Raw genomic sequence first — 18,396 nt, forward strand, 5'->3', positions numbered from 1 at the left:
TCTATAGACAGACATTGAAGACCTTTTTACCAACAAAGAGCCATGTGTTGATATACCTCTGTCTTATTAAAGTGAGGAACTAAATACGACAACATGTGATTCATTAAAAGCTGTTGGAGGAACCTTAATGTGGTACTGGCTGCTCTGTTCATTGAGCTGTTTCAAAGGAACCGCCGAGAGTACAACTCCAGTTCTGACACGCTAGTAACGCAGAATAGTCTTTGTTGTGGTAAACTGCAATATGACAACAGTTGGTGGTGTGTATGGCTGGGTGGTTGATCAATCAGAGAGAAAGCGAGATGAGGGGTTGAGAGAGTGAAATAGAGGGAAAGAGAAGCAGTGCTTTAAGCTGGCTGAGAGGAATGAGTGGACTTAACCACCCACTTCCTCAATTGAAGCATTATCACACCCCACATCTATCCATTCAAAAAGTGCACACTGTGTTTAAGAGAGAGTGTGTATGACAGTGTGTGTGTGTGTGTGTGTGTGTGTGTGTACTGTATGTGTGTGTGTGGCATTGTGAGTGTGTGTGTGTGTGGGGGTGTGTGCTTATGACCGTTTGATAGTGTGTGTGTGTGTGTGTGTGCCTGTGATCGTCCATGCGTGGTCTGAAAGATTCCCCCAGACCCAGTCGGTATTTAAGTTTTATCACACTGTTAGACCACCTTAATCAGCTCCATATTGTAGCTGTCGCCACCATTTGTGACAGGGCCAGAGAGCCAAAGACCCCTCTGTTTGACTCTGTCCTTCAGAGATGATGAGATCCCTGTGGGATCAATTCTGTACTGTCGGTCAGTGAAGACTTACAGTTAGCAGTGAGATACTTGCTATTGATTTTAGTTCACACATACAGACACCCACACAGGCACATACACACACGCACATACTCACACGCACGTCGCGAACAGTTACCTATGGTAATAATGCATGGATAGATTGTGTTTGAGCGGTGGTGTGTGTGCTGCGAGGTTCTTGTACCTAGACACGATCATTGTAGATAGTGCTCAGTGAACCTCGAATACAGATAATGTGTCTCCATGCATAGTCAGAGACAGATAATGTGTCTCCATGCTTAGACAGAGACAGATAATGACGTGTCACCATGCATAGTCAGAGACATATAATGTGTCACCATGCATACTCAGAGACAGATAATGTCACCACGTGTAGTCAGAGACAAATAATGTGTCACCACACGTAGTCAGAGACAGATAATGTCACCATACATAGTCACAGACCAATAATGTGTATCCATGCAATAGTCAGACAGATAATGTTTTACCATGCATAGTCACAGACAGATAATGTGTATCCATGAAATTCAACACCACTGTGTGTTTTTGTAAAAGCACTTTGTGACAACTGCTGTTGTAAAAAGGGCTTTATAAATACATTTGATTGATTGATAGTCAGACAGATAATGCGTATCCATGTATAGTCAGACAGATAATGTGTCACCATGCATAGTCAGAGACAGACTGTAGTTTATTCTCCTACACTTCAATTAAGCACATCAAGATAACAAATGTGTGACAAACACCTACAGCCACACCACATTTCACTATGGGTGAAAATGTATCATTACAAAGCGAAGACATGGAGGCTTTCCTGGAAAGATTCGGACCTGTATACGTATGATATAACTGAGAGAGACACCTCATGCAAACTGTCTCCAGCTGTATTTTGGAGATGAGCTTTGCCATTGCAGAGTTACTGATATTAGCTGTTAAATCGGATATTTTGAGGTGTGGGCTTCAATCCCTTTCTACTGAACATCGTGTTAGTCATGCAAGGGTCAGAACGATCGCAAGTATCAGAAATGGCTGACATTTGGCTTTTTATTTTATTTATTTGAAGTCACATCTTTTAACCCAGAAGTAACTCACAGCTGCACTGTGCTGATATGGAAGATCAATTTTCTTTGGAAAAATATGACATTTTAGATGACGTATGTTTGAAAAGCTTTGGTTTCACATTGGAGTAAGGCTATCCATCTAAATTTACAGATAATAAACATATGAGTAACCCAGGCATCAATGATAAATTATGGTTATTAGTTAATTACGTAAGTTACTAATAGATTTAGAGATCTGTCGCATTGTATCCACTCAGCGATTATTCCTGTAAAATCTTCTTGCTAGTCCTGCCGCAATGTTATTCAATGCTATTCATGTTTATCCTATTATGTAGGAGTAACATTTAACAAAATCCCAATGAAGAACCATTCAAAATAAGGTAAATGCTTGATTAAGTTATCTTGATTTTAACTAAGCATATATGTTGCTATTTTCATTCTCACACAGAGGTATACATATTTTAAAAATGAGTCCATTATATACAGTGGATATAAAAAGTCTACACACCCCTTTTAAAATTTCAGGTTCTTGTGATGTAAAAGATTGAGACAAAGATAAATCATGTCAGAACTTTTTCCACCTTTAATGTGGCTGAAATCTTTAAGGAAAAAAAAGAAAAAAAAGAAACTCACAATGGTTGCATAAGTGTGCACACTTTAATACTTTGTTGAAGCACCTTTTGAATTTATTACAGCACTCAGTCTTTTGGGGTAGGAGTCTATTAGCATGGCACATCTTGACGTGGCAATATTTGCCCACTCTTCTTCGCAAAAGTGCTCCAAATCTGTCAGATTGCGATGACATCTCCTGTGCACAGCCCTCCTTTAGATTACCCCACAGATGTTCAATTTGATTCAAGTCTGGGCTCTGGCTTCCAAAACGTTAATCTTCTTCTAGTGAAGCCATGCTTTTGTGGATTTGGATGTGTGCTTTGGGTCGTTGTCGTGCTGAAAGGTGAACTTCTACATCTTGAACTTTCTAACGGACGACTGAAGATTTTGTACCAGAATTGCCTGGTATTTGGAACTGTTCATAATTCCCTCTGACTAAGGCCCCGGTTCCAGCTGTAGAAAAACAGCCCCAAAGCATGATGCTGCCACCACCATTCTTCACTGTGGTTATGGTGTTCTTTGTGTGATGTGCAGTGTTGTTTTTGGGCCAAACATTCCTTTTGGAATTATGGCCAGAACGTTCAACCTTGGTTTCATCAGACCATAACACATTTTCCCATGTGCTTTTGGAAGACTTGATGTTTGTTTTTGCAAACTTCTGCCACCCTACCCCAATGTCCATTCATATTAAGAATACGGGAGATTGTTGTCACATGTCGCACACAGCCAGTACTTGCCAGAAATTCCTACAGTTCCTTTAACGTTGCTTTAGGCCTCTTGGAAGCCTCCCTGACCAGTTTTTTTATCATCTTTTTATCAGTTTTGGAGGGATGTCCAGTTCTTGGTAATGTCTCTGTTGTGCCATATTTTCTCCACTTGATGATGACTGTCTTCACTGTGTTCCATGGTATATCTAATGTTTTGAAAATCCGTTTGTACCCTTCTCCTGACTGATATCTTTCAACAATGAGATCCCTCTGATGCTTTGGAAGAAATCTACGGACTATGGCTTTTGCTCTGAGATGCAACTAAGAAAATGTCAGGAAAATCCTACTAGAAATGCTGAACTTTATTTGTGATTAATCAGAGTCACTTTAAATGATGGCAGGTGTGTAATGACTTCTATTTAACATGAGTTTAAATGTGATTGGTTAATTCTGAACACAGCCACATCCCCAGTTATAAGAGGGTGTGCATACTTATGCAACCAGGTTATTGTAAGGTTTACATTTCTTATTTTTCCCCATCAAAGATTTCAGTTTGTTTTTCAATTTAATGGTTCCCATTGTAGGTCACATTAAAAGTGGAAAAAGTTCTGACATGATTTATCTTTGTCTCATTCTTTTACGTCACAAAAACCTGGCATTTTCACAGGGGTGTGTAGACCTTTTATATCCACTGTAGCTGTTTTCAGAGCTACACAGGCAAACACCCACAACAGTACATCAACAGAAGCAACATTTAGTACATTTCTCACTCAAGAATTCTGCCCATCAACGGTCGCCTATGGAGTTATTTACAGAATGTGTGAAGAGATAGATAAATCCATTATCTAGCAGATGGACTGTCTGAACAACAACCTTCTGTCATTTTATTATGCTTGGAAAGGGTTTAAAAGACTGCCATTTACACCCAGACCTTGAGCTTTTTCACACTGCTTTTTAGAGTTGGACAGATAGACAAGAGTGTAACAGAAAGTAAATGAAAGAAAGGAAGTGAGAGACCAAGAGAGAGATTGAAAGAGAGAGATGGAGAGAAGGAAGTGAATAAGGCGAGAGAGGGAACCCAAACTGGTAATGTCTGTGGATGGTGTGAGTGTGTAATTGAACATGTCCATGGTGGTGAATGATGTCTGTGTTTGCTAAGGCGGAAACAGGAGAGTGTCATCATCTGTCTGTCTGTGTGTCTGTCTGTCTGTCTGTGATGTGTTTCATCTCAGACACCATGAGTCCAAGGCCCTCTCTGAGACAATAGATTTGTTATCCCTGCCCAAAGACATCACTAGCCTACATGGAGAGTGTAGATTGATTAGCTCTGGCTGTGCTCAGACATAAGAACCAGGTATTCTTCTATAAGAGCAAATTCGTGCACGGCTCACTCACAAATTCATAAAACAAATAGCAAAAACACATCAAGAAACCAACAGTCGAACATGAACACATTCCCCTGCCCAGCGGAGAACTGTTCATTATGCTGATAGCATCTGGGGTAAAACTCCTTCTAAAGCGTGCCGTGTGACACATAAATATCCATAATCTCTGACTTAATGGGAGGAGAGATCAAAGCAGAGGTAGAGTGGTGGTTTGGGTAGGATATTATGTGGTGGGCTTTGCAGTGGATAGCTCACTCCTTCAGAAGGGCGCTGACAAATGGGATTTCCGGATTCTGTTTAAAGTACTTCGTTCCCTGTCTCTTTCTTGTGTCCTAGACCACTCACACCCCCTCTTTCTTTCTAGGCTGCTCTTGACTGTTTACTTGTCCAATAACACACACACGCATCTACAGTGGATGTGAACCACAGCAGCAGTCTGGCATCTGGACGTCTCTCATTACTCTCTCTGCCTCTCGGCTTCAGGGTTTATACTGTAGGTCTAGTAACCTCCTCACTAAGAGGCACTACAAGCTAAAAAACTACGCTTGTTCATCGTAATTAGTTAAACTGTTTGTTTGTGTGTGCGTGTGTGCGTGCATGCTTGTGTGCATGTTTGGGACACTGCAGTCGTTACTAACCTTTGCTCCGTCCAGGCTGATACAGTATGTGTTTGTATTGCATTCTAACCGAGAGCAAAGTCATGCCCTGTGCTGTATGTGGTGGATACAGAGATGAACCAAAATACTAGTCATTTAAAGGGGAGGTCCAGCCGTTGTTTGTTTTGGTAAGCGGACTGGGCTCTGACACTCACACACACACGTCGATGTGCGTACACACGTACAGTACATACACACACTGTTCAGAGATGTGATAAGACTATGAACCAGTCTACTAGTGTGAAGAACTGGTTGTGTGTAGTTTACAGTAGGTCTGCCCTGACCAAGCAGAACAGAAGGCTTGATAAAGAGTGCAGGTCACCATGGCAGACAGTACTTTCTGTGCCACTGCCTGTTCAGAATCGATAAAGAGCGGAGGTCTCAGAGGACCTGTCATTGCTGCTGCCAACCGAGGAGAGGGAGAGAGTGTGTGTGTTGGTGTGTTGGTGTGTGTGTGTGTGTGTGTTTGTATATGTGTGTGTGTGTGTGCGCACTAGTGTGTTTCCGTGAGCAAATGAGGTCGGTTTGGACATGTTGATTCCCAAGGTTGTGTGTGAAGAGGTCACGACTGTACGTGTGATTGGTAAATACCCCTCTAACTAAAGACTGCAAGGGGAATACCAAACACCCAAAAGAGGAACAGCAGGAGTCAATAAAACAAAAGAGAGATAGACAGAGACATGAGAGATGGATAGAGGAGGAGAACAGAGAGACTGATATGGAGGAGAAGAGAGAGACTGATTGGGAGGAGAAGAGAGAGACTGATAGGGAGGAGAAGAGAGAGACTGATTGGGAGGAGAAGAAGAGTGAGATGGAGATTGAGGATATTTCCATAACAGATAGAGCCACAGAGAGAAAGAGAGGCCAAGAGAGAGAAAATGTTTTCATTGTTGTGGCTCATATGGTTTATAATAGCAGGGTGGGTTGATTGAATGAATCATCCCTCGAGTCTTTCAGAGCCTACACAGTAATTTACTTTTAAGTGATTATTATTCACACAAAGACATGATCTCAAACAGGGGCCGGCCAGCCAGATTCACCGTGAAAGGGACTCTTTCACAGTCTCTAATGATGAATGAATGCCGTAATTAAACCTTAACAAAAATTACAGATTCATATTTCATTAAGATTTTTCACTTCAGCCCAATTCAGATGAGAGATCATATACCAGTCAAAGGCTCGTTGTGTTGATGAATTGGAAGATCTCAGCATGTCTCGGTAAGCATGTCGTGCGCTAGAGTGCTTGATGTACAATCAAGATGAAGTAGATCTTCTAGAGGACTTGCTGTACATTGAGTCTGACAAGGAGTGTGTGTGTTCGGTTATGTGGGCGTGAGAGACGGAAGAATAAAGTTAGTGTTTATGGGTGTGCATATGACAGTTAGCTTGAGTTCAGAGGATGTTATTTGACCTTGGGTCTGACAGTGAGACTTCTTGTCAGGCTGCCAATCTACAACTCGGAGGCTGATTTACTTCAAGCTGTAGTGGTACCTCATATGCTCCATTAGACTCTCATTCATTTAACCTACGCCAAGGTAATGTACTCAGCTCCATCAACACAGGGATGTTTTGCTTGTTTTTCCAGGCAGGTCAACACTCACCAAAAACACTGCTGATGACTTCATTTCTCGATCAAGAGTTTAACAATTCATCAGTCCATCCAACCTGACCCACCACTTCTATGACCCTTTGTCCCCCAGGGGAGCTGCTCCGGTCGGGTAAGATCTCCGGCCACACAGTGAACGGTGGCTGGACGTCCTGGAGCTCCTGGTCTCAGTGCAGTAGAGACTGCAGCCGAGGGATTCGTAGTCGAAAACGAACGTGTACCTCTCCTGAGCCACGTTACGGAGGACAGACCTGCCTGGGACCTGCCCAGGAGTACCAGGAGTGTAACGTCACACCGTGCCCAGGTCAGATGGATAAAAGATTCAGCTGAACACACATTTACGTCACACCGTGCCCAGGTCAGATGGATAAAAGATTCAGCTGAACACACATTTACGTCACACCGTGCCCAGGTCAGATGGATAAAAGATTCAGCTGAACACACATTTACGTCACACCGTGCCCAGGTCAGATGGATAAAAGATTCAGCTGAACACACATTTACGTCACACCGTGCCCAGGTCAGATGGATAAAAGATTCAGCTGAACACACATTTACGTCACACCGTGCCCAGGTCAGATGGATAAAAGATTCAGCTGAACACACATTTACGTCACACCGTGCCCAGGTCAGATGGATAAAAGATTCAGCTGAACACACATTTACGTCACACCGTGCCCAGGTCAGATGGATAAAAGATTCAGCTGAACACACATTTACGTCACACCGTGCCCAGGTCAGATGGATAAAAGATTCAGCTGAACACACATTTACGTCACACCGTGCCCAGGTCAGATGGATAAAAGATTCAGCTGAACACACATTTACGTCACACCGTGCCCAGGTCAGATGGATAAAAGATTCAGCTGAACACACATTTACGTCACACCGTGCCCAGGTCAGATGGATAAAAGATTCAGCTGAACACACATTTACGTCACACCGTGCCCAGGTCAGATGGATAAAAGATTCAGCTGAACACACATTTACGTCACACCGTGCCCAGGTCAGATGGATAAAAGATTCAGCTGAACACACATTTACGTCACACCGTGCCCAGGTCAGATGGATAAAAGATTCAGCTGAACACACATTTACGTTCGGCGTCGTTCAGCATACGAGCCGCCACCACCCCACATGTGAACCGCCGAACACACTAACACACCTAAACATTCTGTCTGTCTTTCTCTTTCGCTCTCTCTCCTTCCCTTCCTCTCTATTTCTCATTCATATACGCGCCATCTACACACCTGAAACAGGCGACTTCTTAAGAAAACCTCAGTGAAAAAATATTAATCTTTCCAATTTTGATGGTAAAATAACCCAGCACGTCCATGAAAAAGAAATGAAGGAAATAAAAAAAAAAAAAAAACATAAATCTCCTCATCATGGCTGGAATAAAGCACAAAACAACACAATAGGAATGTGTTTCAAGCGTGACGAAGACCCCAGTTCACAGCTGGAATCAGAAACACAATCCCCACAACGTCGAAGACTGTAATTACATTTCAGGGCAATTAAACCCTTTGTGTACTTGCGCGTGTCCTCGTGTGAATGTGCGTGTTTGAGTGCATGCTTGTGTGTGCGTACACATGCGTTCATTTGTGTGTTTGTGCATGTGTGTCATTTTCTATGGCAAAAAGCCACAGACACTGTAGTGTGTCTCTCAGATCCTCCAGCCATCCAAGGGGGATAAAGGAAAGGAAGCATTGTAATTAAAATAAGTGTTGATAGTGAAAGGAGGAAGTAATGTGCAGTCTAAATGGAAATCCTCCAGCTTAGCTTCTTAAGGAGAACACCTGGCAACACACACACACAACCTGGAATTTGGTTTAAATCATAATTAATCATCAAGCTGTTTTGAAGGGAACGCTACGCTAGCATCTCGCTAACATCCCGGCCTGTGTCTGGATAGGATATCATCCTCATCAAAGTCTATCCATCATCATATTTCCTGACACAACAAAGATTGAAAGCTGTGATTTTACCTCTCAATTTATTCAGTGGAGGGTACCTGTCGAGCTTGTCTTGAGTGAGGTTTAGACTCGGGAGCATTATTGCGCTGATGCTCTTTAAGATGATTGAAGATCCTTCATGCCATCCATTTCCCCTGAGTGGTTAGCTGCTAATCCCAGCTAGCTTTGTCCTCAAACACGCACTAACCTTCAGTAAACAGCAAGGTTACTTGAGGATAAGTCATACCCAATTTAAAACCGTTTTCAGGTTTTCAGTTTTCAGAGCTGTATTCTACATAGAAATATTCTACATTTTAATATAAAATAAATTGACAGCCCTTAGGGTATTGAGTAGAGACAATTGAAAATGCTCAACAATGGATGGAATGGTGTTTGTAAAGATTAAAATCTCCACTTTAATAATAGCTCTGGGCTCGCTAACAAAGCAGCTATATTTAGGTCTTGAATTGCAAGACTAGCAATACGCCTCTAGTTCTATTGATCTAGGCAGTGAAGACTTATCAAGTCACCTGAATTGAAGACATTTCACTGAAAATATGCGACTTTGCATAGAGTGAATACTCATGAATAGTAATTCCACTAAAATTAGCACTTGTCTGGAAGTGTGATATTATTTTTGACGTGGGGCACACTTCTAGACATAATCTATCCACCAGTTACGCCACTGCTTTTAAAATTCATTAATGTATTTTCAGAGAAAGAATGAGAAAAAGAGAGAGTGTGACAGAGATATGGCAAGTGAGAAAGAGAAGGTGTTGACATCTGTCTGGTTTTGAAACAAATGAATCTTTCCTGGTTTTCTGCCGTGGCTGGCCGAGATGAGACTATCCGTCATTCGCAGGCAGGAATCGACTGATGTGTCAGTTTACGATAGAGAAATTACACAGAGATGACAAAGGCCAGGGTAACTTCAATTACCACACAGCCAGGACCTTACAGCCCAAGCTGTTTAAAACAAATTCTGACACGCTCCTCAAAATAGAATTTTCTCTTCAGATGAACAAAAAGATTTTGTTTCTACTGATTGCTAAAAGGCCTTGGATAAAACCTGAGCACAAAAGCTTATCCTTAAGATATAGACCAGACAATACAGTTAATTGACAGAGCTACTTTATTTAATCAGGCAAGTCAATTAAGAACACACTTATTTACAATGGTAATCTGGCACATAAAACTGACTCTCTCAAGACATTCCTGTCTTCTTTAAGGTTTGCCTGTAGTTGCCTAGTGTTAATTCCTGGGGAGGTTTTCTGTGACCATGTTCATACTCATTCCCTTTCAGGCTATCATTCCGCATGCTTGTGCGCGCATGCTCACGCGCGCGTGTGTGTGTGTGTGTGTGTGTGTGTGTGGGTGGGCGGATGTGCATGTATCTGAGTCGATGTGAATCCTTGCATGAGTCCACACGTTTTAATCTACTTCAGATGTGACAGCAGGTTTTGTTTCATTCAGCTGCTATCCCCCGCCCCACCCCCACCCCCCCATATCCTCCACTAATTAACAACTGGAGAGGAACTGTCAAGTCCTTGTTGTTCCTCTCTAAATGTAATGCCAAGCACCAGAGGTCTCAAACACTCATGGGCACACACACACACACGCACACACACACACACGCACAAACACACACACGGGCTGATTCTGTTGTGAAGAACATCTTTGACTGTTCCTCGGGGTATTTGTGTCACCTCCCTCTCTCCCTCCCTCTCCCTCCTGGACAGTGGATGGTAGTTGGTCGTGCTGGTCTGGCTGGTCTAAGTGTTCAGTAACCTGTGGAGGGGGTCACTACATGAGGACGCGCACCTGTAATAACCCCCCGCCGGCCTACGGAGGAGACATCTGTCTTGGCCTACACACTGAGGAGGCTTTGTGCAACACACAACCGTGCCCAGGTACACACACACACACACACACACACACACACACATGAATATCTCTTGCCATTTATTACTAAGTTAAATGTATCCTGTTGGTGCACGTGTGTTGATGTTGTTAACAGAGAGTTGGTCTGAGTGGTCTGAGTGGTCCCAGTGTGACAGCGCTGGCTCCCAGGTGCGTGCCCGACACTGTGACGTCCTGTTCCCTACTGGAAACCAGTGTTCAGGAAATCACACAGAAACCAGGGTCTGCCCGCCTGACTCAAACTTTTTACCAGGTAATGCAAACACGCATGATACCACACACCCTACCACACACACACACACACACACACACACACACACCCTACCACATACACATCCTATCACACACACACACACACATCCTACCACACGAACACATCCTACCATACACACACCCTATCACACACACACACATCCTATCACACACACACACCCTATCACAAACACACACACACATCCTAACACACACACGCACATCCTACCACACACACCCTATCACACACACACATCCTGTCACACACACACATCCTACCACACACACACCCTATCACACACACACACACATCCTAACACGCACCCACACACATCCTACCACACACACCCTATCACACACACACATCCTATCACACAAGCACACATCCTACCACACACACACATCCTACCATACACACACATCCTACCATACACACACCCTATCATACACACACATCCTACCACACACACACCCTATCACACACACACACACACACATCCTAACACACACACACACATCCTATCACACACACCCTATCACACACACACACATCCTGTCACACACACACATCCTACCATACACACACACATTCTACCATACACACACCCTATCACACACACACACACACACATCCTACCACACACACACCCTATCACACACACACACCCTATCACACACACATCCTATCCCAGTGCTGTGATGTTTAACCTTAACCTCAGTGCTGTGATATCTAACCTTAACCCTAACCGTAACTCCAGTGCTGTGATACCTAACGTTAACCTAACTGTAACGTTAAAATGCATTTATTACATATTGTAGCAACCAGGGTAAAGCCATTACTCAACCTCTGAAATCCATAAACCCTGTGTGGAGCAGTGAGTAGGGTGCCCACCTTCAGACTTGAATCTTGCCAGTTTGAAACATAGCTTGTTCATTTTGTGCAAATTCATATTGAATGATACGTTTTCGTACCATTTGTAAAATATGATACGTTGTAATAGCGTTCGTAAAATATGTTCCATTTTAGACAATTTGTAATGTATTATACGTTTTGGTAGAGCATTGTAATGTCACATAAAGTAGACTAACATATCGTACGAAATCGGGTGCCATGGATTTACGTAAAATAGTCTACGTAGTCCCGTGAGACCAATGTCTTGTTGTTCCACCAAACGTTCCGACATGTCGGGATGCTATGGCTATTCGTTACACACGTTACATAACAGTGTGTAGAAAATTAAACAGAATTTCTTTAAAACATTCTTGGCTTTCCCTTTCTAATGTATTCCAGTAATAAGACAATATCCAGTTCTAGGTGTTAATTGTGAGTACACTTTGTCTTTCTGAAACCCCTGAGTGTCTTTAGCTCTCTATCATCAGGTTTAATAGGAGTGCCACTCCATAATTGGTCATTAGTAGAGTTGTGTACTTAAGTACTTAATTTCCCTTAATGAGAGCTGATGCAGTACTTATCATACACTACTTCAGGGGTATCTAGTCTTGTCGGGTATGAGAGCTTCTTTAAAATAATGAAAGCTATCTACTGTTGCTTTCAATAAGATCCATTCTTTTCCTCTCCCCTGCAACTTTTCCTTAGGTCTTTAGTGTACAAGGGAGCGTTCTTCAATAAATCACTATTAATAAATTATATACTTATGCAAACGTTGCTGTTTTGAGATTGTTTTGTGGAAAATTCAAGGCATAGTTATCATTAGCATGGAATGAGGAATCATGCGTACCTTCATAATAGCTTGACAAGCTACACTCAAATTCTCTGGAAGCTAGCAGCTCGTGATCGACCTGTGGGAGAGGCCGGCACCACTTATTATTAACCTCTTCCGATGCCTATTGATGAGCTTCATGCTCTGGTACATTTTTGGGTAGAATGCTCACAGACTTCTCTGGTATCTATCCTGTTTTCCAGGGTAACAACTGCTTTCTTCTGTATGTCACACGTTTTAATTGTATCTTAAATTGCTCATTTCACAGAAGTCTCCATTGCTCGCTCAAGTCGGGAAGAGAGAAGATGTGGAGGTATGAGGACTTGGGCTCAAAGTTGTATTATGGTGGGATATTGTCTGGTATCAACAGGTAGTTTATTACACTCCAGAATTCTGCATTTTGCAGTCTAATTGTAAATTTTTGAAACAGTGTTCTCTTTTCCCCCTGTGAAGATTTCAACCTGTTCCACATGATCGCTGTGGGTCTAAGTAGCTCCATACTGGGATGCCTTGTCACCTTACTGGTTTACACCTACTGCCAGCGCTATCAGCAGCAGTCTCACGATGCCACGGTCATTCACCCCATCTCAGCAGCTCCCCTCAACACCTCCATCACCAATCACATCAACAAGCTGGACAAATATGACTCAGTGGAAGCCATTAAGGTTTGTAATACTGTCCCACTCCGTGCTCCTGGGATCGGCTCTGCTGTGGTGCAGTAGAAGCACTTTCAGGTCCCCCCTGTTCTTCGGAGACGTGTAATAGAAAAATTGTCGCTCTCTCAGTCCTTCCTGCGGTCAATGAATGGGCTATAGTACTGTTGGAGTTGTTCCTTAAGTAGTACTGTAGTGGCTCTCGCTAAACTATAGTACTGTAGTAGCTGAATGTGTGTATGTTCTTGTGTCTACCTTGTGTACATCTGAACTGTTCTGTCTCTATAGCCATACAGCCATACACTGCTTTCTCATAAGTTACTAAAGAAATACATTATAATATTACACGTACATGGAGTGAGCTGGTTCCAGGTTTACCTTTTCTGAAAATATCTTTAATCTCATTGGAACGTTCTGGTTTAACTGAATAATAAATCAATAATTTACTTACTTGCTTTTGACACAGATTGCTTGGTTTAGGAAAGACTTAGTGGTGAATTCTATGAAATAAATTGGAATTGAGATCCTATTTTTCTATGAGTTAGTATATCGATGGTGGACAGAAAAATTGCTTTCAGAAGTGTATCCGTCTCCAATAAAAGACTGAACAGACACACTGCCTAAAGTGAATGGAGCCCCTGGTGCAGAACTAATGTTGTGGAATGCCGTTTTCATAGCGGAATACAGATTTGAGAAGTATCCATCTATCATGTAATTAGTGTCTGCTGTGTGAGCATAATCCAGATTGCATAGAGGTTATGGCATTATATGAATATGGACAATGCTCATTTTGCTAAGTGAAAAAATCGAAAGGAAACCATTTGACAAATGAATGAAATGAACTGTTCTACCACAGTCTTTATCCTTGTTTTAACGGCTGGATTGTACATTTGAATATATATATATATATATATATATATATATATATATATATATATATATATATATATATATATCAGCGATTCTGTCATTTCATTTTGTAATGTGAAAGATGAATACCTGGCACTATAATTCTTAAAGGTTTGTTGCTCTTTGCTTGATTAAAATAACCTTTATCATTCAGATGTGCTCTGAAAGACTATGCTCTACAGTGCCAAAGACAAAGCCAGTGTCGCTGGAAGATTGACATTTGAAAGACAGTATTGTCTTTTCTCAGGGAGGTCATACAGTAGTATGTGGCCCCAGGTGGGTCTTCTGGACCTGCATTAGCACAGACTAGCAGACTTCTTCAGTGGGTACATTTAGTAGAACTTTGTCGTCCATTGTGGCTCCAGTGAGGATGACTGTTGCCCGTTCCTCTCCTCCCGCAGCCCGATGTGTCCGTACTTTTGCCCCTGGACGACCCCGGCATGTGCCAGCCTCTGTCTGCTAACATGGGCGTGTCTATGAGTGGCCTGGAGATTTTCTACTAACTTTCTACTGACCTCTACAACATCCCGCCTCTCGACTCTCCTACTAGCCTATCAGCAACCTCCTTCCTCTTCCTCCCCACCACGCCCCCACTTCCTGTGGTGCTTCCTGTGTGTGGCAGGTCGGGGTGGACTCAGTTTCTCTCTTTTTGCTCGGAAATCTCATTCTTTCATACTCATCCCAAGGGGACGACAACTGCGGACTTCCGGAGCCATGATATCTGCTGGTTTTCTCTTCTTTTTTTGGCACGTCAGTCAGTTAGTTGGTAGCTTTTATGCTTTTTGGGGTCTGTCCTCCCTCTGCTAGCACTCATTTTGGTTAGGCTGTAAAGATGCATTTTGATCAATTGGTTATTGATTGGTGAGCGCACTTGCCTGGCCTCCCAGGTCTAGATCCGAAAGAGATATTGTAAACCAGCAGACATTGTGGCTCCAGTGGATCCGAGTTGCCCATCCCTGACATAGGACGACCCATAGGCTTGTGAGAAGGCAGTGTATTCTTCACTCATTTCTTTTCGTGCTGAAATGTCCACTGTGTTCTGACCCTTCTCATTAGCATGTGTTATTATTTTTTGCCAATTCTGTGTTTCGCTGTCTTTTTCTGTCTTACTAGCTCTGTTGGCTATCTTATGATGGGTTACCGTGGAGAAAAGAAACCTTGTTGTAACTGTTCTGTTTTCCCTGCTCTCTGCTAATGGCTAATGCCACCCCGCTGTTCAGAAGGTTTTGTTTACCCCGCTCTAAAATCTCCCCAATTTATCACAGCTAAGAAGGGAGATGGAGTAGATGGAGCTAACAACTGCCTGAAAGCGTCTGATTAATAATTGAACAAAACCATGAGGATACAAGCTCATATACAATACATTACGTTTTCTGTATTTTATTCCCTTTAAAACATGGAACCAATCACGCAGCGTTTAATCTCTAAGTTATGTTTGTCGGTCTCTCTGTATGCCAGCCATGTAAACCTAATAGAGACAGAATAAAATGATATGTGCTTGTGTTCAGTGAATGCCAGCCCCATCAGTTGATATTTACAGATCCATCAATCAGAAACAAATGCAGCATCATCAAGTTCTGAATTATGACGCCTCCAGGGGCTTTCAGAATACACTTAGCCGAGGCAAAAAGACAGAGACTCATGTTGCTGAAGTAGTACCGGGCTCAATGTTTTCGAAACTCAGACAGGATAGAGCAGAGGTACCCTGTGGCCTTTCCTTATTTTCCCAATCGCTTAATCACTCCCAGCCCATTCACATTTCCCTTGTTTGATAAATGTTTGTGTTTGACGTGTCCTGAAGAATGCGGCGATAGGAAAGCTGCTGATGTGGAGACTTTGTAGATCAGATTGGTGGATGTATGGTTTCTCATCATAAAAGGCTAGCTCGCTGGTTATCATTTATTCTGCCTGTTGTTAGTTGTGGCCTCCCAAATGATCTTCATGTTGCCGTCCCTCCAAAGATCCCAGGTTTATTTTTCTGTTAGAAGTATTCCCTTTACCCTGCACTCTCCCATTTGGACTGAATCATCATAAGATCCTTGTGTTCTGGTTACAATGCAGTTGATACTGACACTCCCTCTACCCGTCTTCTCTCCCTCTTCACTCTGTCTGTCCTACACAGGCTTTCAACAAGAACAACTTGATTCTGGAGGAAAGAAATAAGTACTTCAATCCCCAGCTAGCCGGGAAGACCTACACCAATGCATACTTCACGGACCTCAACACTTATGAGGACTATTAACCCTTTGTTGGGCCACAGCACCAGGGATACACACCCTTGTTCACACAATACCACACCACTATGACCTATTTTGGCCCCCTTTGTGGTTCGCATAATCAAATATTTGACATTTCATGACCCATTCGGCAGCTGCCATCCAATCAAATTACAGCCGCAGTGGGATTCACTGGGAAACAACGAAAACAAAAAACAGTACTTGACTCTCGAGAACACGGGGAGAACTGGAATTTCGAAAAAAGGGATAAAAAGTTATAAAAAAAAAACGAAATCTAAAAAGAAACTGTCTGAATGGGATGGATCCTGTGAACTGTGTTTCCAGCACGGGAACGGTTCTGGTGGAAGAAAACCAGCCACTTGCTTTGCATGATTTCATCTGATGTGTTTTTTCTGTCGCTCTGTTCAGATATGCATGGTTGGCCTTCTAGGCGGGCCATTCACTGGTTTGTAGCCTTGGGACTGCTTTGTCTGCTATGCTAAGGTCCTACCAAGGACCCAAAAGGGGTAGTATTGTTGAAATCTGATTAATTTGACGGTATGTAGTCAAGTGCTTAGCGTACCCAGGGGAGCTGTCACTCAATAGCTACCCCAGGTCGTTGTGGATTCCAACCAATTACATCAGAATTTTAGACTTTTGTTAAAACCTAGTGCTTTTAACCATCTACCATTAAGTAACTAAAAAGACTACCCTTTTTGTTGAAAAAAGGGTGTTGGTTATTCAGATAAAGACCACTTTCAGGATGTAGATATTTTAGAGATCCAGTATGTTCATGTTTCTTTCTGTGCTGGCGTTGGTGTAGCAGTTAGTGACGTTTCGAATTGAGATACCCTAACAGTGTACAATATTTTAGCATTTTGTTGATGTTATTGTATAGTAAGCTCATTTTGAAGCATATGTCCTTGTAGCTTTTATAAGTACATTTACTCAATGTCAGTGGTACAAATAATACCTTTCTTTGTTTTTGCAAAGAAGTAATGAAATCATGCAAGTAAATGAGACATTTGAGAAAAAAAATGCCAGAAATCTGTAACTAGATCATGATTTAACTGTCTCCATACTTTTGATATTTGTTTTTCAATTTTTAAGTTGTTTTCTTGATTTGGTTCGTGGCTATACATTACTTTGTTGGGCCCTGGGTTTTAGTAAAGTGGTACTATTCAAGATGATAGATCTCTGTTTTGTTTAAAGATGATATACTCCGTAACTGAGTAAAATATCCAGTATGTTGGTTTCTTTGATGTTTTCAATTGTAACTAACTATTTTTTTTTTACATGTTTGCTTGTTTTACTGTGCATAAATTAAAAACTGCTTCGTATCCTTCAGGATTGTCAAAGTTCACACTAACTAACAAAAACACAACGTCGATGGGATAGGAACTACATGTTAATCACTCAAGACCACAGCAACAGACTAATTTAGCCTTTACAAGAGTCGGTTAACAGGTCTGAAGTGATGAATGGCAGCAGTGGAAGGATACGTGAAGGATACAGGTACAGAGAGGTGGTGGTTAGGTCTAATGGATCTATATGACGTGGCGATGCGCAGCAGTGTTATTCTCCATCAACCTTCAACCTGACGGGCCATCTGCGTGGAAAGGGTAATGGTGTGTGCGTGTGTACGTGCGTGCGCGCTATTAATCATCACCATCACTGGACCCCTTATGGTGAGAGTGCTGATCCAGACAGAATTGTGGGATTCTGGCCCAGGAGAATCAATCTCAGTATACCTTGACTCCGCTTTATCTCAGAGAGAGAAATGGGACTGGGGGGCCTCAAGAACTCTGCTGCTGTTTTTGGGTCTCTGGAGGATTGCTTCCGGGGTGTATGGGAGCACCGTGTTGGTCTGTGGTCATGTTGGCTCATCTTGAAAAGGCTGAGCTACACACACTTCCCATGTACCGTGGGTGTGTATGTTGTAATGAGCT

At 42.4% G+C, this 18,396-nt stretch overlaps 1 protein-coding gene across 4 annotated transcripts in view; it reads left to right on the forward strand.

The window, feature by feature from the left end:
- The window catches only part of sema5a (sema domain, seven thrombospondin repeats (type 1 and type 1-like), transmembrane domain (TM) and short cytoplasmic domain, (semaphorin) 5A), a 121,744-nt gene extending 103,952 nt beyond the window's left edge, over positions 1-17,792 (forward strand). For 3 of the 4 annotated variants that reach the window (XM_034289437.1, XM_034289438.1, XM_034289439.1), the window contains exons 17-22: positions 6,916-7,125; positions 10,516-10,686; positions 10,794-10,949; positions 12,938-12,982; positions 13,123-13,334; positions 16,354-17,792. In XM_034289437.1, coding sequence (XP_034145328.1) covers positions 6,916-7,125; positions 10,516-10,686; positions 10,794-10,949; positions 12,938-12,982; positions 13,123-13,334; positions 16,354-16,473 — 914 coding nt within the window. In that variant the 3' untranslated portion in view covers positions 16,474-17,792. Of the gene's footprint in view, positions 1-6,915; positions 7,126-10,515; positions 10,687-10,793; positions 10,950-12,937; positions 12,983-13,122; positions 13,335-14,632; positions 14,854-16,353 lie in introns of all 4 variants that reach the window. The other variant, XR_004575098.1, reaches the window with a different exon arrangement.
- Positions 17,793-18,396: the final 604 nt, after the last annotated feature.

The sequence above is a fragment of the Esox lucius genome, chromosome 21 (assembly GCF_011004845.1).
Source record: "Esox lucius isolate fEsoLuc1 chromosome 21, fEsoLuc1.pri, whole genome shotgun sequence".
Classification (NCBI taxonomy): domain Eukaryota; kingdom Metazoa; phylum Chordata; class Actinopteri; order Esociformes; family Esocidae; genus Esox; species Esox lucius.